Raw genomic sequence first — 25734 nt, forward strand, 5'->3', positions numbered from 1 at the left:
GAACTGAAGTTCATCCCTGTGTCTGTGTGTCCTCCAGGTGAGTCAGTACACATTCGCGATGTGCAGCTACAGAGAGAAGAAGGCCGAGCCTCAGGAGCTGATGCAGCTGGAGGGCTACACGGTGGACTACTGCGACCCTCAGCCAGGTAGACACGTCGTGAAATGACTGGATGGATGAATGGAGATGAACAGAAAGTAAATGAAGGCTAAACAAAGAGCGTTAGGTGACGATGAGAACAGAGAAAACAAACAGAACAGAACAGAACTCGTCATTAATCAGCAACTAAAGTAAAATGAGTTGATTCGACTTGATGAAGTTAGTTCTGTTTGTTCAGCACCTTAAATACATTTGTTATAAAATCATTTCCTTCTTCTGTTCCTCCTCCTCAGGTCTTCAGGGGGGTCGGGTGTTTTTTAACGCGGTGAAGGAGGGAGACCTGGTCATGTTTGCCTGTGACGACGAGCAGGACCGGGTCCTGTGGGTTCAGGCCATGTACAGAGCTACGGGACAGTCCTACAAACCGGTTCCACCGCCGCAGAACAAAACCACGAACTGCAGAGGAGGAAACCAGAAACCAGCGTCTCCCATCAGTAAGTTCCGATTCTGGTGGAGGTTGAATATAAGATGCTTCTGAACTGGAGAACATGTTTCAGTTTGTGATTCTGCACACGACTCAGGTTGTCGAGTACAACTTTACCCTTTAACCCTACGACATGAAGATGGTGAGAAAAGGAAATCATTTCATCACAGCTCCTTTTTTACTTCATCACAGTTGTTGCTGCTGTTTTTAACAATGCTGCCAAGTTAGCAGGAGAGTTATGGACCATATAAACATGTCGACCTGTTGGATCAGGAAACTGCACCTCTTGGTACAAGCATGTGTGTGGACAACACACACGTTTGCCAGGTCCAGTGTTTTTCCTACTGATACTCATCCATGTGTCCACCTCTGTGATTGGAGCAGCTGGGATCATTCAGCCATCTGTTAGAAATACAGTGGAAAGGTTCAGTAGGTTCTAACCTTTATTGCAGTGACATAGTTTCAGTATAAAACCAGTTTTACAGCATTTACAATATAGTTTTCTTGGCCAAAGCCCTAATGAAGTCACATATTTAGAATTCTTTGCACTATTATCTACAGGTGCGGAGCCACTCCTGCAGCAGCAGCACGTCTACTTCCTCCTACAACCTGGATTCCTTTTTAGAGAATCTCGAGTTTAATGCCTGAAATGTCTCAAAGGGAGCCGACATTGAGCTCATATGTTTGTTTATTATGGAGTCTTTATGTTGTGGTATGTTATAATGACAGTTTCTTGAGCTTCATTTGCTAAATTCTTTTGACCACTCAGGAGCTGAAGCTTCATTTGGTTCTGATACTAATAGAAGTTTTTTTCTATCCTCTGATATCTTAAATATCTTTAGATCCTTTCTTTCTCCACATTTGTTCCCTGTGTCCTCTTTCTGTTAGTTTCACTCTTTTCTTCCTGGGTTAAAAAACTCCAGAGCTGTCCTTTATTTATTACAGACAGACAGACAGACGGATAGCAGGAGCTCAGACTGAACTAAGGGGCATTTTGATTTGTTTGCAGAGTGCTGATTGGCTGCAGGTACACACACAGTAGGAGGCAGATCGAAACAGGGTAACAGTGTCCGTGTTGTGCTGCTGTGAGGGAGTAAACACACGGAGGGAAGTAGAAATGAAAGAAAGGGATGCAAGATGAGTACAGAACACACTTCATATTCATTTCTTCTTCCTTTATGTGCATTTATTCTTTTGTCTTCCTCTCCCATTCTCCCCTCTCTTTCTTTATGTGTCGTGTTCAGTCTTCAATCTTTCCTACTCGGTGTAAAGAGTTGTATGGACCTCTCCAGTGTCCATACCGTATGTTGTAGCAGTCTAAGCCCAGACTTTCTTCATCACTTCATGAAGTTCATTTTTAATTTACTTTAATTTACTCCGTCATGTAAATGAACCAGCAGACTTCATCTTCTCCCACTTTGTTAATAAACTGTTCGAGCTACATTCAAGTTTTTCCTTTTCCTCTCATTTCTACCTTAATTGCCCCCCCCCCCCTCTTTTTTATTCAAACTTCTTTCCTCTTAGTTTCCACACATGCGTGTCTTGCTGTTTCTTTTTCACTCTCTACAAATCATTTCATTTATTATCAGTGTATGAAGGGTGTTATCGTCTGTATGTTCCCCGGCTGCCTTCTCCTGGACGAGCATTGTGACATGAAGAGCTTCATACTGGGACCTGATTACTGTAGCATTTGTGTAATTTGGTGCCGCCGCCCGTTCTCTCCACCGCTCGTTAGAGTTTAATGGAACAGATTGAAGCGTTAATGGCGAGAGGTGCTGACATGCGGTTTGCAGGGGGAAATAGAAGGTGTCCTTGAAATAGCTCTTAACTGGGTGCTAAGTGTCGCTCCTTGTGTGTGTGAGTGAGCGATAAGCTCGAGAGGAAGTCGTTCTCATTTTAGTAACGATTGTGTCATTTAACCTGCTTCTTCAAATCTCTGTTTGCTCTGCAGGCATTTTTTATATAAATGAAATGTTGAGGTTAAATAACACTAATAGCTACATGTGAACACACAACCACACACAAACAAATGGGGTTATTTCACAGTACTACAGTGTGTTTGTGTGAAAATGGCTTCATTTTATACACAAATGAGCCGTTCTTCTTCTTCTTCTTCTTCTGTTTAAAGGTTAATAACTCGGAGTGAGCAGCTGAGCCGACGCTACATGTTTCTTATGTTTGTCTCCATCTCAGGACTGTTTTCAGTTTCTCGTCTTTGAAAGTGTCTCAGGGCACAAAAAGAGGCAACATCAGGTTTTATCGACCAACACGAGAGCAAATAACGAAGCTGTTTACACATGGAAGTCATGTCAGACACACACACACACACACACACACACACACACACACACACACACACACACACACACACACACACACACACACACACACCAGGCTGCTGATGGTTGTTGCTGCTCTGTTTAATGCATCCTCAGCTTCTGCTTCTGTCCAAACACACTGACACAGATCTTTATTCAAAAAACGAGCAGTTTTCTTCTCAAATTAAAATATGTTTAAAGATCTCGGTCATCTGCCAGGGTCCATATGATTTACAATAGACCACGTTCAAACACAGCCCATAACCTGCGACTGACATTAAATTTATCTTAATTTATCTCAGTCAGTCTCCTTTACTTTTCAATTCAGAGCAAGAAACAACCATCAAACTCTGATAGATGCGACATGCAACGTGAAAGTAGTCAATGACCTTAGAAAGTAAACTAAAGAAGCCCTTTGGATTTCATTAAGATGACAAACGTTTCTGGAGACGATTTGTTGCTCTGTAAATTGGTTTCAGCCGCTGGCAGAAGCCCCAGCAAACCTCACTTCCTGTCACCCCCTGTCTGTTCACTACAGCCTGCAGTTTGTCTAAACAAGGATAAAAAGGACCAGCAAAGAAAGTCCAAACAAGGAGAAATCGTCAGAAGCTGAGAGGACGAGCGGCGAGACGGGCCTGTTGGGAGTCGAGACTCGCTCCTGAAGGTGTTGTTCAGGGATGTTTATACCTGTCAGGTGTGTCTTTGAAGAAGCAGGTGGTCAGTTTCACAGCAAGGATGATCCTGAGGAGGGACGACGGACAGAGACTGTCCACTCGTCTTAACCGTCCTCAGACGCAGCAGAACCTGCGAGTGAAGTGTTTGTGTGCGTCTCTCAAACTTTCCCAGAGTTGAGTTTGTCTATTTGCGCTCTGCACAATGACAAACCTCGCTCAGCCAGACGGAGGTTGATAAGCTTGTCCGTCCTCATTTTCGTCTCTGCTCGCCCTGACATCGTCACCGCCGCCACGCTCCGACAGGCAGATCAAGTCACATCTCTCAGCCCGGTGCACCTGAAACTGAAACACTCTCGTCGTCCTCTTCCTTGTCTGCATCAATAACCTGCCATCAGTGACTGCCACCATCTCTCAGAGCAGCATGTCACATAGATGTGACTGTTGCCGTGACAATACGAATGGAGCCCAGACAAGATGGATATAGAGACATCAAGAATAGAAAATATCCCATCCTCCCACCTCAACACACACACACACCTCAACATCCTGATACATGTTGTAAATATGACGACTGGACATATAAAAAAACACACACACAGTGTTTCTGACACAAAACAGAATCAGATGTTTTCTACTACATAGACTAAAGATTAGATCTAAACTAGATAAAGAGAAAATGATCCATCTGTAATTTTTGTGTGGGGGAAAAAACTATGTGCAGCAGGATGATCAATTCATTTGAAGAGGAAATCAAAGGCACTGTGCCTCATTTTAAAATGGGAAATCAGACTGTGGAACAGCTCAAATGTGCCAAGATAGTCGACCAAAGATTCCAGAAATCCACCAGTAATGAAGGAGCAGGATCGTTGGTTGTTCGCGTGATAAAATCAGGCGCCGAGAACTCAGTTGGGTACAATGGAGCCAAAATTCATTCAGTGTTCACCCGACATAACATACATTTGAATTGTTGGACCATTAGTACATTCTAAGTGTCGGTTCCATCTGAACTATATTCATTTAATTGTCTACGTCTTCCTTGAAAACATGTTGCTAACCTCAGTGGGATTTACCTTATTTACATTATTACATGTGAATAAATGAATCTATATCCTTGACTGGATAACAACAGTAAAATGAAAATATATGATCCTCAAGGTGCACTTACAAACATAATAAGCCACATGCTAATGCACGACATGAAATGTAATTGGAAGCTTTGTAAAAAGGTGTTTTGTTAGGCAGCAGAAACCATTTGAATTAATCAACCGCCTTTGAGGTCGGAGGCCTCGGCTCTGATGAAGTTCTCCATTCTCCTGCTCTTTCTGTACCATTTACAACTCCCGTCTTTGTTGAGCTTTGCTTAGCTTTTCCTCCTCCATGCCTCTTGAAAAGATATTGGCTCAACCAACATAATGTGCTGAAATGACTGTTGGTCTATTTGGAGAAATATAATTCCAGGTTAAGGTTCTAATCCTTAAGCCGTTTATGTTCTTTTATGTTCCTTTAACTCGTTCTTTATTGGTGGTGGAGTCTGCCGTGCGTCCACTGGAATTTGAGACCCATAAGGTTTTCACAGGAAACATCTAATCATTGTACATAGATGCACCAGTTGCTCCTCCGTCGTAGTTCTAACATAGTAGCGGGTCAAGCAGCGTTTTAAACTGCACTTTTTACCAAATCAACCTGAACTAAATTCTCTGTAATCTGAGCCTGAAAGAGACTAGATTGAGTTTTCCAAGGCATCTGCAGGTCACACTGATGAGAAACTGCTCAACGGAATGAAGGAACAAAAAGAAGAAACCTGCAGAGAGTCTGGAGCAAACGCACCATCTGTGCCAGAAGCTGTGACATCCATCCATGTTTTCTGTCACACACCCATTCACACACCCCCCTTCTTTAACACACATACACAGGAGATAATAGCTGAAAGTTGGACTTGACACGGATCAACATCACTCCTCCGCAGTCTGTCCCCCAATCAATACTCTCCCTCCTGCCCCTTCTTCTTATTATCAGCACTAATCTATATTTCTTTGTCTCGTTTTCTTTAGAGTCGTCTCCTTCGCTCCCTGTCTTTTCTCCAAATTACATTAAGGACAATTCACTGTTTTGGAGGTAACGAATGTAAAATGACCTACATCGGAATTAGACGGAGAGAAAGCAGGCCACTGGAGCCAAAGGGCAGCCAGACGCAGAAAAGTGGAAGAGTCAGAAGAAAAGAAGACGAGGAAAAAAAGGAAAGCATCGTCGATTGGAAGTTGATTGTGGAGATTTCACTTTTGCTGTCTTTTTTTTCTCTTTTGGACAAAAGCGACAAAGAAAGAAGAGAGGAGGGGGCATGAAATGTCTGAGAGTCCTTGCGGGCGTCTCTGCATCCACACAAAAACAAAATGGCAGTGTTAATAAAAAGCGATCGCTAATGCTCGTCTCGGGCACCAGGCCGCAGGCATCGCAGGCGTGGAAACGGCGCCGGCATTCTTCAGCGAGCCGTGGTCTTTTGTGGGGCCATGTGTCACACTCAGAAACTTCCCATCCCGAAATGTACTCCTTCAATAAAGGCAGAGTGGAGAGTGTTAGGCTTTTCATTTGGCGGGCCATTAACAGGGAGGCCTGAAAGGGCTGGAAATGAACCCAGGTTTGCTCAGGCTCCGCAGCTCTGACTCTTTTATTTTTCCTGTTTTCTGTTCAGTCTTCTGTTGCTGACCCCAAAGCCTTGTTATCATCTGCTGCTTCGGGCTCTGCACAGCTGAGCTCAAAGTCTCCACACGTCAGAGTAAAAATACTTCATTACTAGTCATTCTAGGTTACTCATAGTAGGAAAAACCCAAGCATCACTGGATGTATTCTACTAACAAACAAGTTTATCCAAGTCCTACTATCAGGCTACATTAAGTTTATGCAATGTAAGAATAATGGTGCGCCCTTCGGGTGGAGGTTTGTGTGATGAGACAACCAGGGACGTTCATTTTAAAGCCAGTTAGTAGTTTGTAGTAGTCACAGATTCAGATTCAGACAGACTCACATTAACAGTTTGATCCTTGTTCAACTGCAGAAATAAACAAGCTATGATGCCGACATTTACTGTGTGTGATCAACCAGTTCGATTAACCAGTACACGGCTGTAGGTGCTGCTGGATTCGGGCTTTCTCCATGATTGTTTCTGGATCTGGATGTTTTCAGGTACAACTTTCTCCTGGAGCAGGGACCATTAGTTTTCAAGTAACATTTAACCAGAATCACATCAACTACCTTCATGTCTCGCTCTATATCCATAAATCTCCTCTTTGGTCTCCTCTACACCTCCTGTCTGACAGCTCCAACCTCAGCATCCGTTTACTGATATGTTAAAAGTTTCTCCTCCGAACCGGCCCAAACCACCTCAATCTGACCTCTGACTTTACATGGTCTGTCCCTCTGATGGACTCATTCCTGATCCTCTCCGTCCTCGTCACTCCCAATAGAACCTCAACATCTCCAGCTCTGCCTCCTGTCTATTTTTCCGTTCTTCACTTCTTTACCTCTGCTCCCTGTAACCTCACTGTTCCTCTTGGTTCCCTCTCAGTCCTACAGCTCTCATACATGTCCTGAACTACTCTAACATACTTCTCTGCCACTCCAGACGTCTTCATCCAATACCCCTAAATCTAGAGAATTAAATGTTTCTATCTTAACAACTAATCATTAACTAGTTTGAGGAACCGAAATGTTCTGTTGAACATGCTCCTAAAATGCAGTTTTCAGTGATGTCGCTGCCGTCTCTTCTCTTCCTGGCTGTTTTTTCAACGCTGTGAGTCACTTCCAGTGTTTTCCTCACATGTCGTCCATGTTGCTGAGTGTTTTGTGTCAGCTGAGAGAAATGACAGCTTCACAGAGCGTTTGTAGCCAAACGAGGTGGGAACTATTAACCACAGCACTGAGAACTGACACTGCCAATGTGTGTGTGTGTGTGTCTTTGTGTACGTTTAGCTCACTGCTGAGCTCAAGGAGAGGCGTGAATGATTGTGAATCAGAAAACATTTATCTATCACCTCTTTAGCTGTGGTTTAGCTGTTGGGACCATGTGCAATCTGTGCAGTCAGTTTATTTTACATCATGGTTAAAACCAGTCATTTCAGTTTTTAGTCTGTCTTGCTCCATTTCAACCCATAATTTCTACAAAGGTGGAGAATCTCGTGAACATTAACCTAACTCTTGTTGGGTTTTAAGCACAATTTCATCAAATACAGAGACATTTCTTCTGCTGTAGGTTTTTTAGGAGTTGGTCAAAATTACTTTATTATTTAACCCCTAATAATCAGCTGTATTTACAAGTTTCATGATTTTACAGAAAGAAAAAATGCTGCTGAGGGGAAAATTCAATATTTCGTCATAGTTAGGTTAATTTAAAACTGTATTTGAAGTGTTACAGTCCATTAGTGTCTCCCTTTAATAAACTGAGGACCTGTGTGAGATAACGTGGGCTCAATAGCAGTTCTAGTTTGCAAGGCACCCTGCAAACAAGAAGAATCGTGTCCTGCGTCCTTCATGCACTGTGATGAAGCTCTAAGTGTTGTGTCGGCTTTTCAAGTAGAACCCTTATCTTGGCCCCATCCTAGAACAGGGTTTTGTTGTCTGTCTGTATCTTGATGGGTTGTGCGGCTCTAAATCTTTTTCCTCCTCGTCTTTGTTTCCTGTTCAGGTCTGGATCCGTCTCAGCGTCAGGGAGTGGAGGAGCTGATCTCTGCACCTCCGTGTCGCTTCGATCACGCCACCCTGTTCACCACTTTACAGAAACTCACTCTGCAGCACCGCATGAACGACTCCTTCTCCTGCCTGGTATGTTAACATGAACAGATCATCCAAATCTAGTATGAGCTTAACGTGTTAACACTGCATTATCAAACTAAAGGTCACAGTTTATTTATCTTTATTTATCAATGCATCAAACACGTCCTGGATATTTAGCCGGTACAAACAATAGCTGAACAAAATAATTTATAGCACTTCTTTTGCATTTCTTTACATTACTTCACTGTAGTTATGAGAGGTTCTGCAGGAGTTATGAGGTTATGTGGTGTCAGTGTAATATATATATCAAATAATTACTCTGCTACGTTTCAGTGTGGTATTTTGGGCACTGGAAACTTGTAGTAAGAGGATGAGTGCTCTCTCTGCCTCTGTCTTTGTGTGTGTGGGTTAAGCCTGGGGGGCTCTCTCACACTGATTGAGGGGATAAACACTCTAATCAATACTTTCCAAATAGGAACATGACCATCATGGACAACTGCTGAGCTGACTCAAAGGAGAATCAGGGAGGAGGAGGGTGAACCTAAATAGGTTCATCGGGGGGGTGAAATAGACGTTTTCTGTGGTGTGCACCTAAGCAACAACAATGAACCTCAAATTGATGAACAAAGCTTAGACTGTTTGCAGCTTTTTAACAACAGAAACAGGAAAGACATGTCAGTAAGAACAAGTAAATCAACTCCATCTCCAAAAATGTTCTTGAATGAGTGGAGCTCTGCATGAATTAGTGGAAAGCGAGTTGGCAGGAGATGGTTGGAGTGGATGGAGGCTGTAAAATGCACAGGACTAGCATATGAGAGACCTCACAGTCTCGTGTGGGTGGATTTAGGCCAAAATCTATCTTCATATTCACAAAATTGAAAGAAAATGAAAAGTTTTGTGAGTCACCTGTTCTTAACAGAATCAAGCTACCAACACAGAAACACACTCGACAAACGTCAGTGGAGTCACTCTACTTTAAATTTACTTTATTGTTACTTAAAACTGATGGCAACACATAATAAATGTCATGAGTAGTTAGTTAAACCCTGTCCAGAGTGATGGGAGCATCAGGGTAAGAAGAGAGTCGATAAAGTGATGCTCCCATCATGCCTAATGCCTACTGTACAAGCCTGTGGGGGCTGTGTTATGATCTGGGGCTGCTGCAGTTGGTCAGGTCTAGGTTCAGCAACGTTATGTGTCCAAAGACTGAGGTCAGCTGACGACCTGAATATACTGAATGACCAGATTATTTCAACATTGGATTCTTTCTTCCCTGATGTCTTGGACATATTCCAAGATGATAATGTGTGATTTCTTTTTTTTATTTCAGACTCTCAGTGTATCTAAACCGTTTTCATCTGTATACACATCACAGTCCTGAGCTCTGTGCTGGATGCTGGCCGCTTGTTGTGAGGACAGTTATGCTGTTGCGAAGGTCAAAGCATATTTTCAACAGCTTGATGCAACTTCCACATACTTTATAGAAGTTCCAAACATTTCCAAACAAATTTTAAGATTGAATGAATCTTAAAATTTCAAATAATATTCTTCTAGGACCGATCTTGAGGAGTCAGCTCGCCCTGTGTGAGTTTGCTTTGTCTTCTTGTCCTTTAAAAGCAGCAGAACGAGAAGATGTTCATCAGAGTGACATCTGCGCTTCTTTCATTTCCCTACCTGCCTCACCAGGACTCCTTCGAGCTCTGCAATTAGACCGATCTTTTCACACCGCCCATCCAGCTTTTCTCTTCTCAGCCTTTTGTGAAAGCTCAAGGGCTTTGTGTTCCAACCTGAGCCCCCTTTTCACCAAACACTCTGAGAAAAGGCCAGTGCCTCGGCGTGGGGACATCTGTTGAGAAGTGGCTTGGATTCATGTCATAGACGGGGTCATATTTTATTCACAAAGAGTTGAACCCAACAACAACAACAGTAATTAGGCAGAAATTTGGTTTGTAGCTGGGGCCCATCGTCCTGCTAACCAGATCCGTGTAGTTCCCACTGATGAGTGAAGGGTTAAATTCCCAGCTAGAGCTGTTGGTGGTGCACTGGGTTCCAGCTCAAATGTTTTTCTAAGTTCGTCCACATAGGTGGCAACATTGGAGAAAGGAAGAGCCCAGCTTAATCCGAAAACAATAAGAACAATGTAAGAGAAAGAAAGAGTCCACAACATGGTTAATTACTTGTACTTGCTTCATTTAAGACATGTTGGCTCTCAGCCCTCTTCATGTCAAAGCACTTGTTCATAAAGATCAGTTTTATTTGACGAAGTTCTGAGAACCAGCGTGTTGTAAATAAAGTGAGTAAAACTGGATGTTCCTGAGATGTTGTGTTGACTAGAATAAAGCATACGTAAGGTCACAGTGACCTTTACTTTTGACCTTTGATCATCAAAATGTAATCCGTTCATCCTCAATGTGGCGGTGACATATTTCATTATCAAAGATAAGACAACGGACAACCAAAAAAACATACAAGATTTTCTGATGTGCCTGAACTTTGCAGTTGTTGCTACCAAAACACGTTTTCAAATCTCCAACAGGTGAATTTAAATACTCAAAAGACCCAAAATGCATTCTGCCTAAAAACAGGCCTGAACTAAAACAAGCAAATGTGTGAGCAGGGTGTTTCAGGTAGAGGCGAGAAGATAAAATACGATCTAAGAGTTCATCTTTGAGTTTGGAGCTTTATCAGATCAGTTTGTAATTCAGTGAGAATGATGTGCTGAGTCATTATGGTGTTCGTACCTGAATGACCAACTCTCTCTTACATCTTGGATTGTTGACGCTGTGGTCCCATTAAAACCAATGATGCTGTGTTTTATACCCATCCCCTTTATTTACCTACAAACCTGAGGAGACAGCGTTTTGTCATCTGCGCTGCTGTTTTTTAACACTTGATTACAAAAGTCTCTTTGTGACTGTCCACATCATTTTCCCCTCATAAAACCTTAAAGCTGCACTAATGAATTGTTTTTATCACTTGGTGGGCGGGGGAGCAAATCAAGCTCTAAACACAACATCTAACCTATTATCAGCTTTAAATCAATAATAGGTTTTTATGCACTGGCGTTTTCAGATGGCCTGTCTGTCTGTCTGTGAAGGATATTTCAGGAATGCATTGAGAGAATTTCTATTTAGTGCAAACAAATTACTTGGAGTCATAGATGAACTCAATACATTGTGATGGTCAAAAGTCAAGGACACTGTTACCTCTTCTCTGCCGAGCCAGTTTCAGGCCTGGCTGCACTATCGTGACCAACTAGATCAACTAAAACTGTGGTGTATAAAAATCAGTGTCATTTATTAATGGATTAAACTGCAGTTAATGTCAAGTTAATAACACATAAGGCTAACAAAGACCAACAAGAACAGTCTTACAAGTAACCGATTCGTTCATCTATTATTGTAGGAGCAGCACCACTGACTAAACCTCTGGCTGGTGAAGCAGAAGGAATTGGGGTCATAGACTATGAGCACTGAACTGGACGACATTTGAAGACCAATATTTACCTTTTCATCGTCTTTTAATCTCTTTTGACGTAGTTCTGACCCACTTTGGTTCCCTGCCTTTAAGTTGGCGCCCTGGAAATTTTGTATTGTGTTTGTCATCTGTCATCTTTGGAGACATCTTTATTTTCGGAGGATGAGGACGCAGGTGTCCTTCCCTCCCTTCAGACCTGTCTGAGTGTCCTGCTGTCAAATTACCTTCCTGTGGAGCTCCACCATTATAAACTCTAATACACAGCAATTGCTCAGATCTATGCATGCACATGGTTCGGGCGCCCGCTCCTTTTAGATCTGAAGCTTCCCAGTGATTGAATTACATTTGTGCTAATTAGAGGAGTGTGTAGAGAGAGAGAAGCACCAGATTGCATTGCAGTTTTCACATGGAGATGAACCACTGACCCCAAAGGAAAAAAGCCAAACAGCAAAATGTTCTGACAGATTAACCAATATTTGTGTTTATCATCCACTTTTGATTAATGCAGTGATTGTTTTTAACCATCTCAGAAAATAACTCATCACTGCTGCTGAGCAGGATAAACACTTTATTTCAGCAGGTAGCAGTCAGACCTACTGGCAGAGATATTAAGACTTCTCTTTATGAAACGATTGACATACAGCAATGTTTGAAAGTTCAGTAACCCTGCAGAGTTCACCTGTGATCTGACTCTCACACGAGTCCTTTAACTGGATAAAGAGAACCCAGTCAAGCACTAATTTCAACCACACTTGCAGCGTTTATTCCTCCGGACTAGAACTGCTTCAACTCAGGGATGTTGTTTTGCTTTCCTTTATTACACAGCTGTTCTTGGTGTGATCCTTGTCGGTCCACCACACCTGGGGAGGGTGACAATGGTGCTGAACCTTCTCCATTTGTACACAACATGCCTGAAAGTCGGTGGAGTTCAGAAGCTTTAGAAGTTCTTTGGTGACCCTCTCCAGTCTAATGAGCATCAACAACTCTTCTTGTAAATCTCCTTTGTTGGAGACATGATTCACTTCTACACACCTGTGTTGTCAAGACCAGACTTGGATAGAGAACATTTAAATGATTCATAGACTTTTAAGCAAAACGATTTTCCAATTATCTCAAAGCTCAACACTTTGTAAAGACCTCACAGTGTTACTGTAGACAATATTTTAATCTGTGTCACAGAATGTGTAAGAAGTGTGCAGACAGTCTTTGGATACATGTCTCAGATGTTTTTCATAGCTTGACTTTATTGAACTGTGCTGCAAACGGAGATAAACAAAACCCTAATTACACAAATTCCTCAATACAAGTACTATAATACCAGAAGGTGAAGCTAATTGAGACTTTATTACATATTTTTACCTTTTTACTAAGATCAGTGTCAGAATTCTTTAGTTCCTTGATTAAAACGAACAAGAGCAAGTGATTTATTCACGAACATGTCAACTGAAGTGAAGCTAAATGTTCATTGAAGTGTTCTCATAGGTCGTTAAGTGGCCACCATTATGCTGAGCCAGCATTACACTCTCACAACAAACCGTGAAACCAGTCAAACCACCTATACAGGCGTTGAAGTTGGACTTGTTGTCTCATCACCTCTGGAACTTTCTGAAACTGGCGATCTGTTAGTTACACTCACTTCATGCCATGACAGGGGTTTTTTATTTCCCTATTAGTTCTTTTCTGTGTGAGATGTGTCTTCCTGTACGTTTCTGAAACATCAGATCGAAGTAGCTTTTTTGATTCTACTGTCATTTTACATTCACGTTAGCTGACAGACAGGTGTCGTGCTGTATAACTTTTCCACTACGTGAATAGATAAAGCTCAAAGATGTAGAGCAGCATTTGAACCTGCTGGTAACCATGGCAACATCACTGATGGTTCAGGATCTGCTGGTGAAACTGACCAAAGGTTTTTTGCGTGTTCCACCTCGTTTGTAAAGTCCAACGTGTCAGAACAATGAGCTGCAACGAAATGAAACTGTAAACAGGGTCATTCACCCCAACACGGCCCCTCAGCTACCAGAGAGGGTTGATTCCTGAGATTTCTAACACACAAACACTTGTCTTCTGAAATGCATGTAGTGTATTTTTGAATAAATTAGCTGCTTCCATGCTCTTGAAAACAACACATGTAGTTTTGTGTGTCACATGGCAAACTGGCAACTGTCTGACTGTTGGGGTCACATGGATTTTTGGACTGATAAATGGTTTCACAGGCCAAAAAAAAAGCCTGAAAACCCCTGAGATCAAACATGAAGACTCCTCAGCATTTTACTCCCATCTCTCTGTCAGGCGTTGGCAGTCAGGTGACGAACGAGAGCTGAGGTGTTCACTGATTCAAGTTTTTTTGGGTCGTGTCATTCCACGGAGGGAGGCAGCGGATGGTGCTCTGACACGGAGACGTGCAGCCACGGCTGATGAAGCTAACGAGGCAGTCGGCTCGTTAGCTGCTAATTGAGCGGTCAGCGCCAAGACTGGAGTTCGCCATCTGTTTGTCACAGAGGAACATCTTGTCGCTTCACGCCCGTCGACAGGCCCCTCTCTCTCTCTGTGGTGTGATATTAATAGCTCAAGCTCACAGACGGAGAGAAAAATGAAGAAAGAAAATGGAGAGAAATGACAAACAAACTGAAGGCTGCGGGGAAGGGAGCATAGGGGAGTAAAGGAGGGAGGGGGAGACACTAAAAGGCCTGCAGAGGAGGAATCTGCCAGGTCCAGCTAACCCTGGAAGCAGCATGTCAGTCTAAATAAAATACTGGAAATAACGTCTCATGTCCAGTGTTTAAATAACATTTAAACATTTTAAAATGTTCAACTCACAGAAACAGAAATAGTTTGAGCGACGACTGATTCTTTAACTTGAACGATCTCATAGTTCCAGTGACTGTGTTAAACAAAACTCAGTGAGAGGTGAGAATGGTTTAATACCAATATTCATACCTGCCAGGTATCCAAGAACACCAAAAACAGTGTGTTTTAAACAAACTTTAAAACACATTAAAACTTTGGAAATTGAAATACCAGTGCACAAAAACTGCAGCTTAATTTATAGGCTGATCTGCAAAGAATGATCTTTATATCTGTGCACTGTAAAAGCACTGAGGAGCCGATATAATTGGTTCAAAACAGGTTCCTGCTCTGACAACGTGATTTTTTAAATTATTTTAAAGCTACTTATCATCTTGCAGATACTGTTATGTGTAATTAAATAATCTTGTTTTTAGAGTATAGGCCGGGTCCTAATATTTTGACAACACACTTTTCAAGTCTTCATTCAATTCATTCCAGTAAAGTCCAGACTTCATGTATCTACTCTGAAGGTAAAGTGAATCCGTTTCTCTGCAGCTCTTCTTCTCTCCTGGGTTGTTTGTCGCTGGGCGGAGAGCCACGGCTGTCATAAGAATCTGTGTGTGTGTGTGTGTGTGTGTGTGTGTGTGTGTGTGTGTGTGTGTGTGGCATCAGCTCGTGAAGGTGCTAATTTGTTAATGCTCGTTCCACGAGGAATCTTAATTAGCGTTGTAAGTTTCATGCCTAATTTAGTGATTATGTGCAGGATGGATGAACTAATGAACATGTCGGGATGTTTCCGTTGTTTCCACGTCTCGATGCTTTTATTTTTTTTAACTCTGGCAGGGAATTAATAGTTGAAAGGTTTAACCTTTACACTTCTCTTTTAATTGTGGTAAAGTATCTGCGGTTTTTACCGAGTTCGCAAAGCCACAAGGTGAACGATGTTGGTTCAAGTCTGTCTCTACAGCTCCCCTGGTCTCAAGAAGCTGTGAAAATGAAGTTTTAGTTAGTTTTTAAAAAGGATTTGTTCATGTTGGCCAGATGGCCTCGCTGCTTTTCTGCTCCTACAACCATTTGATAATAAGATGGTGCAGTATACCTCCTCATCACTCCTGTCCACCTTCATTAGGTAAGTTAGGGGATTGTTACACTGATATTTAATAGTTAAGTTCTTTGAATCACTTACCACAGTGTGTGAAGGGTTGACACACAGCGCTGGCTTTGAGTAGAGTTGTCATGTGATGCCTCATTAGACGTCTCACACCGTTGAAATCTGGTAAAGTTGCTGAGCTGGAGCGTGAACATGACGCACTTGCTGCAAACACGGCTGGATACTGCAAGATACTGCAAGTCTCGCATCCACGAGTTTATCTAAAAACACTACACACAAATGCAAAATACACTCTGCACAATGCTTCAAGTTGTCGTTATTAAATTACTACATATAAGAAGAATCACTAAACTTACTAAGTGAATATCTCTGAACAGCAGCAACTTTTCATGTTTAAGCGTTGAAGCATATTTCTACCAGCAAATGTACAGTGTGATTCTCTTTGTGGAAAAACAGCAGCTTTCTGCTAACAGATTAAAAAGGAGGCAGTTAAAACGATAATCAACTGTGTTAGATTTTACAAATACCTCAGAAAACCACAGTGGAGTGGGTCATCGCTAAAATGTTGACAAGCTGCTGCTCCGCTCAGTTCAACTTTGGATTTATTGTCACAGCATTGGTAAAATATGAAATGAGCCTCTGCCAACCAGTCAAGGATAACAGATAACACACAGTTTGTTCATGAGGTGGAGGGGGATTTTCAGTTCTGTTCAGCAGATGAGATACTTGCAGATCGTTCAAATACTTGTTTGGTCATTAAAAGCCTCACCAAGCTGGTGTTTGTTTTTTTTTTATCAGGGGTGGTTCAGTCCTGGTCAGGTGTTCGTCCTGGACGAGTACTGTGCTCGGTACGGTGTTCGAGGCTGCCACCGTCACCTGAGCTACCTGAAGGACCTGATGGATTATTCGGAGAACAACGCACTGGTCGACCCCACGCTGCTGCACTACAGCTACGCCTTCTGTGCCTCCCACGTCCACGGGAACAGGTATGATGATGCTAGTCGTGACGCGCAGGCGGTGCCAGGGTAAAGTCCCAGTCCACTGCAGAGACCCTGAGGTTTGACCTCGCAGTTTCACAGCTGGTTGGTTTTGTTGGTAGGAAGAGCGTTGGGGATTGTACCCATTTAAACTGTGCATTTAAATCAAAAACAGATTAAATAACTCTACAGAATCGTGTGCAGAGCAGGTCTCCCTTTAAGCATGCGACTAATTGAGCTACATGTACTTAGAGTTAATCACCAGTCGTCAGTGGAACTTGAACTTCCTGCCAATCAAAGCCAGTGAAACCCAAATAATACACCTTTAAAATCAAATGCAGTTCAGTAAAATACAAAAGGCATCAACAATCTTCATATTGCAGTTATAATGATAAGTGTACAAAAACGTAAAACTCAGTCTCAGGATAATCCTGTGAACAGACTGTAATTTGACCTTTTCATTTATTCTGCGTGTTCACTGAGCACAGATGCTCTTTTTCAGCCACACACACGGAGGTTGCGTCCAATGTTCCGGACTTCCAAACACTTGCAGACTCCATGTGTGGGCACATAATCTTAAAGTCTGGACTGCAGAGTGCTGTCCAAATCCACATTTCATTAAGTTGAACGTGCACTTTCTGCAGACTTCCAGAGAGTCCACTCTGGGTGCAGACTTCACCAGACTGTTTGGAAAATGAGCCTCAATTAAAATAATTTTATTGTAGAAGCAGTTGCAGGAAATATGTCAATGAATTTGGGATAGAAGTAAAACAAAGGGGCTCAATTTGGAATTAAAGGGTGAATTTCCCATGTATTTATTTATATTGTATACTCGATTGACAGATGGGTTTTAACTCTCTTACTCTTTTTCTTCTGTGTTATTTACCCTAAAGCTTGTAAATTGGTCAAACTGCATTTTCAAAGATGAAAATATAGAGTTCAGGCTGGAACTCAGCAAAAAATATTCCAAGGTGGATTACAGGTTCAGCACCTCAGCACTGGTCATCTCCACACTAATGACTGAATGCTTGAAGTTTTATCCCTCACAGACTTGGTGAGATGACGCTGAACACTTAAGACACATCACTGTAGTTATGACTGAAATCCTCCAGAGTGAACGTTTGGATTCAGCTACAGAATTTATTCACATTCACAACTAGAGGCTGCCCACAACCACAGACTGTCTGGAGGTGGTGCCTTCCTTAAGTCCTCCTAATTATACAACAGAACGCCTCATTTGTAACTGACCTTTAGAACCACACGTACAGTTAAAGTGTTTTCTGATCTGACACCCGCATCTGTAAAATTGTTCTTACCTGGTAGATATAAAAGACAATTAACAGCAACAAAATGTGTTGTTCTGCTGCCACTGGATGTACTTGAAGTATCCTAAGGGCAGCTCAGCTCGTGGTAACCATCAGGCCTTAACTCATCAGCTGTTCACTACCAGATACTGTATGAGCAGCAGCAGCAGTGGCTTTTAGCCACTTGTTGGCATCAGCGTCGCTCCAGCAGTTCAGTTCTCCACTTCACTCCCATCAGCCCCTGCTTGACTCCCTGGCTGGTAATTACTGATATCTGTGCTTTCTCTCTTTGTTGACTCATTTAGTCAATTAGAAAGTGCAATGATTAGCTTCTCCAGCTAATCGCCAGATATAAATTGGGGGGTGATTACTGGAATTGGCTTTTTGTCAGTTGGAGCTCTAATTTGAATAATTGATGCCCATTCAGGGCTCCTGGAGCTGCCTGAGTGGGTGTGGATGGGAAAAAGTGGTTTTGGATGGCTGGCAGGCTCGGAGGTGGAAAAAAAAACAAACTTAATTACAGAACTCGAGTTTTCCCTGGAGGGCTGCTCGAAGAGATGAAATTACGACAGCAGGCAGAGAGGACAAAGCGAGACGCCACAGAATGATCAACAGCAGAGTACTTCACTAATACTTCAAGGCGATACATTCAGAGCGTATCAGACTGTGCTTTTCTTAAGGAAACTCTCAGTTGTGACTGAGAGAAACACGTCGAGCCTTGATTGAAGAGTGAATATGTTTCATGTGAGGGCTTCCCACAAGTGAGATCAGCTCCTCTTCTCTCAGACCTTTAACCCTTTGTCATCTGATCCGTTTAAGTATTTAGACATTTTTTAAATTCACATCCGTTCAGCTCCGTGTGTTCACTCTTATTGTTAGTTGTTCTAAAAAAATCCAGATGTTGATTCTCAAAGCGGCTTTTAAAGAACTTACACCTGATGCTGACTGGTTTCAGAAGCATCAGTGCTGGAAGGATCTACACATCAGTGTAACTCAGACAACACAACTGTGATTGGTGCACTCGACAGCGTTGCAGTGGTCGTTGCTGCGTCTATTAGTCCAACATGATCCACTCAGCCTCAGTTACTATAGTTGGTAATGAAGCAAAAAGCTCAACACAGTGCTGTAAAAACCCTGCTGTCATCTTGGGTTTGAACAGTGTGAGTGCAGACTGTTGCAGACACACCAACGTACCCTACGGCAGAGACATTAATCTTTAAGTGGAGGGAATCTATCAGATATCAGAGAACTCTCGTTGTAAATCCAAGTCAGATGTTTCATTATGAATTGAATCAGACTGAGACAGTTTATTCAGTGTATAACTACAGTAAACAGATAGTCACCAGCTGAAGTGACACTGAAATCCGGCTGCAGTGTGAACAGAGGTTTATCAAATTAATTAGTTAATGAGCTGTTTCATGCTGCAGTATTTGATGGTATAAATAAACCTGAGCAGGTGAAGGAGCTGCGACACTGCATTTGAACCTGGATCAGGGTTAAAGGAGCATTACCAGAGCCTGCGGGAGATCTGCTCTCCTCCCTCTCAACTGTCACGTCGGATCTTCGCCACACTGAACCATCTACGCCTCAGCGACACGGGATGTGACAGGAGCTTTTACCTCCCCCAGCCCTTCACATAACCAGCTCTCGTCTCCAGAGGGGTGATGTGGAAGGAGGAAGGTGACACACATGATCATCCGCCTTAGTCTCATCTCCTTTCCACACCTCTTAAGGTGAAGTGGCGTCCACACCCGGTACGCTGCCACGCCGCTTGACGAGCTCAGCTCATGATGACTCTTGTCAACTGGCATCAGAACCAAACCGCCGGAGGCTTTGGTGGATCCTGCAGGCAGATATGGTACTTATCATTTACACTTGAGCCACGTTGAGTGTAAACACACTAACCTGAGTCTACAGACCCCCCCGCCCCCTCTGTGGTGCCCCCCTCGGCCCCCGAGCGGCACTGACAGCAGCCTCGCCTCCAACACGCTCGCTTCATTTAGCAGCAACAATGTGTCTGAACCCCGACAAGCTGTCGCATCGCTCCCCACTCCTCCGTGTGAGTCCAAGCATGAAGACACATCTGACTGGATTTAATGGCACAGTGAGGAGAGAGCTACCAAATCAAACACCACACTGTGCTGTGTCTCTTTGCGCTCGGTGCGTTTTGCGTCTGGCCTCCTGCCAACTTGGTCCTCGTCCGATTTGTTCTCTGTCGTAATTCGATTCGGAGCAAATGGAGGGTGTGAGTGACATTTGGGGGGAAATTGAGTTTCACATATCATTTGAAAGCTCTTGATGAGCTCTTTGTGACGCTGGGAGGAAAATATTTCAGCTTCCAACACACTGAATTTATTTGAGCAACCACCTTCACCCTGCAAAAAGAAAATCAGTGCTTTTGTGTTTTTTCAGAGAAACGCAGCAGAAAGAGCAGATTGAAGAGTCTGTTGAAATGGTGCATTCAAGTGCAGCGTTATTGATTGGAAAAATTGCTTCTCACGTTGGATTTCTTGCTAATCAATAATTCTCAGTCTTGTGGATGTCACATGTCAACATTGTTGAAATGTTGTATTTCTCCTCTTTTAAAGAGACATTAAAACGAAATAAATCCAACGAGTCTATGGGCCGAATAAAAAATTAACAGCAGAGGGGTAAAAATAAATTAGATTTTTATAAATCAAAAACTTGAGGAAGGAAATGTTTGAAATTGAAAGATAAAAGATTTCTTGTGTGAAGAAGTGCTAATAAAAACTCCTGCACATGATCTCTTAGGTTTAGTCTTAGACCTGAAACAGTTCAAATGTTATTGGGGACAATTTTGATTATTAATAAATCATTTAAAACCAAACACTGCTCGACCTAAAACCAGTGGATCTAAGGGTTCTGATGAGTCCAGAGCGAGGGCGGGACGAGCTGGCAGCCAATGCAGAGAACAGAGAATAGATTGACATGATGAAATTAGTTGTTCCTTGTTAGGATTCAGGCAGCAGTGTTTTCTAACAGCTGCAGTCTGTCCACAGTCCAGCGAGCAGAGCAGCTCGTTTTTCTAATGTTGTGACATCACAGCTTTGGAAAGTTGAGCCTGAATTAATGGTTTAATTGTTGATAATAGAGGAATTTGGATCATGACATCATCATTTCAACGTTTTTTCTCTGGAAATGGTAAAAGCAGGCGCCCCCCTCCTTCACACTGAAGAAGAAACATGAAAGCTGCAAAACTGATCATTCAGTTTTATTTTCGCCACCTCACTCAGAGACCAAAGCTAATTGTTTGAGGAACTCGGATTACAGGACAGCTGGCATTAACTGTGAGGGCTTGGAGCCTCAGGCCGTCCATCCATCCCTCCCTCCCTCTCCACATCCATCCATCCATCCATCCATCCACCAAAGACCTCGCTCCGACCGCGGTCCTGACGTCTTCATTTGTCCGTGGGAGTGCAGCGAAGGCCTCGGCTGCCTCATCATGAAAGCGAGCTTTTCTTGCCTTCACATGAGCGAGTGCACACACGCCCCTCCCTGCAGCTCTGCTTTATGTTCCCCCAGGATTAACTGGTGCTTGTTAAATAGGGGTTGTGGGAAGTGGAGGGAGTGTGGTGAGCGTGGGGCGGGGTTGGTGGTAATGAATTGACAGATTTGGGGAACAACAGGGTTTAGAAGTTGTGCTAACAAGTGCTGTTGTGCAGAGAAAGCTGCTGCTCATTACAGAGTGAATCGAGTGGAGTGGAGCTGAAGAGAGGCGCTGATGTTCTCACATAATACGTGACAACTTCCTGTTGTCATCCTGCACCACATCTACAGCCTCCACCCTCTGAACACCACCCTGCTCTGAGGACGCATTCACATGCAAACTGATTCAGCTTTAATGCAAATATTTGTGTTCAATCGGTTCATATTTGAGTGATTATTTCTTTTTACTTTTTGTTTATTTTGTGGAACTAAAATGTAATGTTTTTTATCTTCTAGTGGGCTTTTTCATATTTCAGTTTTCTTGTCTATAAAATTGTATTTAGTTATTTGGTATTTTAATATAAAAAATATGTTACGTTTTTATAAAAATGTTATTTTAATTTAATTTAATCTTTGTTACATTTTACTTCACGGTATTTTATTATTTATTTCTGTTGTTAAAAGATTTTGAATAATTTTGTTTAATAGTATTATGAGTGTATTTTATTATTATGCATTATGTAATTAGTTGAATGTAAAATATATATTATGTTTTTATATTGAATATTTAACTTTTTTAAATCACATGACAAAAGATATAACACCAAGTAATTTTACTTTGATTTAATTTAGCTTAATTTAGTTTTTACATGTCATCATCATTGGTCTTGTTATTATATTAGTATTATTATATACTGTATATTAGAGCATATCTTATAGGCTTCATTATATGTTTTCACTTATTATTTTTCTTTGCTATATGTTCTCTGAGCTGTTCTTTATGATTTCCATTATTGTTCTTCCCTGTGAGACATGCCTCTGGTTGAATAACATTAATTATATAATAAGTAATTAGATTTCACAGGAAGTTAATCAGTGACGCTCAGTATCCTTGTCTCACATGATCCTTTCTCTGCTGCTTCTCAGCTCTCGTTGTGTTTTTACTTTCAACTTTGGAGAGTCAGGAACACGCCGTGAGGAGCTCGGTTGAGTTGTTGGTACTCGAGGCGCGGCGGTCAGGGGCTGAACTAGCGAAGGCTTTTATAAGAACAACTCATTAACAGGCAACCTCCTCGCTTCTTCCCTCCGGCGACCGCAAGTGCTGTTTTGAGAGGGTGCTTTTCTCTTTCAGCGGCTCAGAGAAAGCCCAGAAAGTCAAGGCTGGTCGCTCTGGGTACTGATTGCATTTTTTTCCCCTTTTTTGCCAGAGTGCCTATTCAGACGAAGGCAAGAAGGGAATGAAAGCTTTATAAACATTAATGAAGCGCTCAACTAACAGTTTTTTCTTTGTCGACTCTGCTCCTGCCGGCTGCTGAGTTGTGGAGGAGGAAGAGGAGCCTGAGCAGCTCTCTGTTTGATTGGTTGACTTTGAGGTCAACGTGGAGAATTTGGCTGCTTGATCAGTTAGTTTGGTGAAAACAAGCCAGTCAGACGTGCCAAAGCAAGAAAGAAACCAATGACTTAAAAGCCACCCAAGCTGTTTTGTAAGCTTTACATTTTATTTCTGTTTTTCTCCTTTCAAATGGGAAAACAAAGAAGAAGATTCCTGTACTGACATTACCTCGGCGTGCAATTGAGTTCTTGATGTTTTAGACCTTTAGCTGTCACAATATGCTTACTTAAAGGAATCCTGATAACACATAAAGTTCTAATTAAAGAGGATCCTTGTGCTGAAATGCCAACAGCAACTCAAAGACACCGTCTCCAGCGTTCATGTCTGATGCTCAGATTCTCCAGTGGTGGAAAGACCACAGACGGAGGCAGGAGTTTTATAGAAACAGCTTCTTATTTTGAAAAATCAAGAAACTGAAGGAAAAATTAATAACAAATCGACTGCGTCAATACAATACTTATCTAATAAATTTAGGCAGTTGTAATTTAGAGATGTGAGCGGCAAACGTAGACGTAGTGCATAAAGATAGGAGTGATCTGACTGATGTGCTGTAGAAATGTACAACTGTACGGTAATGATCCAACTATAATGTTGAACCATTATTGTTCATAATACTCCACCATTAACCTTTATTAGTGCCCAGTCTTTTATATGTTTTTCCAGACATTCCCAAAATATAATATAAGGACCCTTTGTCAAGTTCTTTGGAATCTCACAACGACACTAAAGGTGTCAGCTCGAGTCCGGCGTCAGACGTCAAAGTAGTTTTTATATTTTATCTTTTCACAGAACTGAACCCTGAGTGTTTTGTACCTTCTCTTAACCGAGTGCCTAAACTCAACCTAACTGTGACGTTTCTTCAGATATAAAAGTCAGCTGACTTCTGCCCTGTTTCGTATTTTTCTCGTCAGGCCTGATGGGATGGGGACTGTGACCGTGGAGGAGAAGGAGCAGTTTGAGGCCATCAGAGCTCGGCTCATGTCTCTGCTGGAACATCAGATCACACATTTCAGGTATGAACACGTTTTTCACAAGTCGTTTACGAAGTGTTGGAAAATTACAAAGACTTCTCAAAGTTCACTAATACTACTTAAACCATGTGATCTCATGTTACTGGAGCTTTAACCAGCCCTACAGATAGTTTGGGTTTAATTTGACAGATCTGCTTCCATCTGCACGCAAACACTGAAAATTACAATTTTATAACATAAACCAGAAGTTGTCCAACTCCTCTTGTAAACACACAATTAGGTTTTGGATTATTTACTGAAGGTATACCGTGGTATTTAAACACCTTACCCATGTGTTGTATAGTAGTTAATCAATAAAATTATAATATAATAAAGAAGAGAACTAAATTTAAGTCTGACTTTGGTAATGTAAACCGATCCTTTTTGTCACCCTTCAAGTTGATCAGTGTAAAAAAAGCAACTAAACTGTACGCTGATACAGAAACATCGGTTTTTCTGGACACGGAGTCAAAGATGCACCTGGAACACTTTGATTCATTTATATTACAACGAACGTCATCTCAAGGCACTTAACAATATATGGTTTAAGAACTTATAACTTATACAGAAAACACTTCAGCATCTCTAGGAGACACTGGAAAAACTCCCTTTAATAGAACAACCTCCAGCAGAACCAGGCTCGGGGTGGGCGGCCATCTGCCTCTACCGGTTGAGGAGAGTGGACAGAGGAGAGAGACAAGAACAGCAGGCCACAAAAAACAACAACAAGAAGCAAATAAAAATGTTTCAGCCGGCAACAAGTTATTTTTGTAATTTAGATATTCCATCAGTGGATTTGTGAAATTGTGAAAGAGTGGTTCAGGGAGCATGACTCTGCTGGAGAAGACTTTGTGCAGCGTCCGACTCTCCATCATCAACACAAGATCTTAGTGAAAAAGAAATGCAACTCTGGACGAGAACAAATGTTGAGACATTGCAGAAGCTGATTGAAACGATGCCACGGTGAATTTGTGCTTTAATCAAAGCTAAAGCTGGTCCAATTAAATATTAGTGTAATATGAGTGCAGTTTTATATAAAATGCTCCAAATTAAACCATTAACATGCACCAGATGTGATCATGGTTTATTTCATAAGAGAGCTATTATTTTAATAAAACAAAAGAAAGACAAATTACCCCTGAATCAACTGATTGTAAAGTACAGGGTAGTTTGAGCTGCGTAATTCATGAATCTTATGTATGTTAATGTACCACACAGCTATTGAAGAAGGCATTACAGCTTTTATTTTCAATACAGAAATGAGTGGGAGACTATGGCTACGTGGCAATTTAGGAAACTTGCTGTACATGTTACCTCTACAACATACAGCGCAGTGTGTTTTGCTGAATGCCTAAAAAAGCAAAAGCAAAACACACCTCAAATCACCGGTGTGGCCCTTTAACTCCATCATAATGAACCGAGGCAGTCTGTTTTTGTTTTTTTTTTTGGCCCCATCAGTGAAACACAACAGGTGCAGGACATGCGTTGACGGCGGCTGATGAGACCTCTCTGCATCTGCGTGCTGCTATTCAACGTTGGTGTGAAAGCGACAGCTCCGAGACCTTGAGCAACACTTGTCTGAATGGACCTGTGCCATTAACTGTCCTCAAGCCTGGCCCGGGGCCCTCCATCTGGCCCCAGAGAGGGAAGAAGAGAAGGGGCGTGT

General features: G+C 42.1%; 1 protein-coding gene across 1 annotated transcript in view; it reads left to right on the plus strand.

Moving 5' to 3' along the window:
* Positions 1 to 25734, plus strand: part of cadps2 (Ca++-dependent secretion activator 2) — a 153159-nt gene that overhangs the window by 80984 nt on the left and 46441 nt on the right. Inside the window, 5 exon segments of the mRNA XM_026365114.1 lie at positions 38 to 146; positions 391 to 591; positions 8252 to 8388; positions 16517 to 16704; positions 23970 to 24071. Coding sequence (XP_026220899.1) covers positions 38 to 146; positions 391 to 591; positions 8252 to 8388; positions 16517 to 16704; positions 23970 to 24071 — 737 coding nt within the window.

Source organism: Anabas testudineus, chromosome 6, assembly GCF_900324465.2.
Source record: "Anabas testudineus chromosome 6, fAnaTes1.2, whole genome shotgun sequence".
NCBI classification, from domain to species: Eukaryota; Metazoa; Chordata; class Actinopteri; order Anabantiformes; family Anabantidae; genus Anabas; species Anabas testudineus.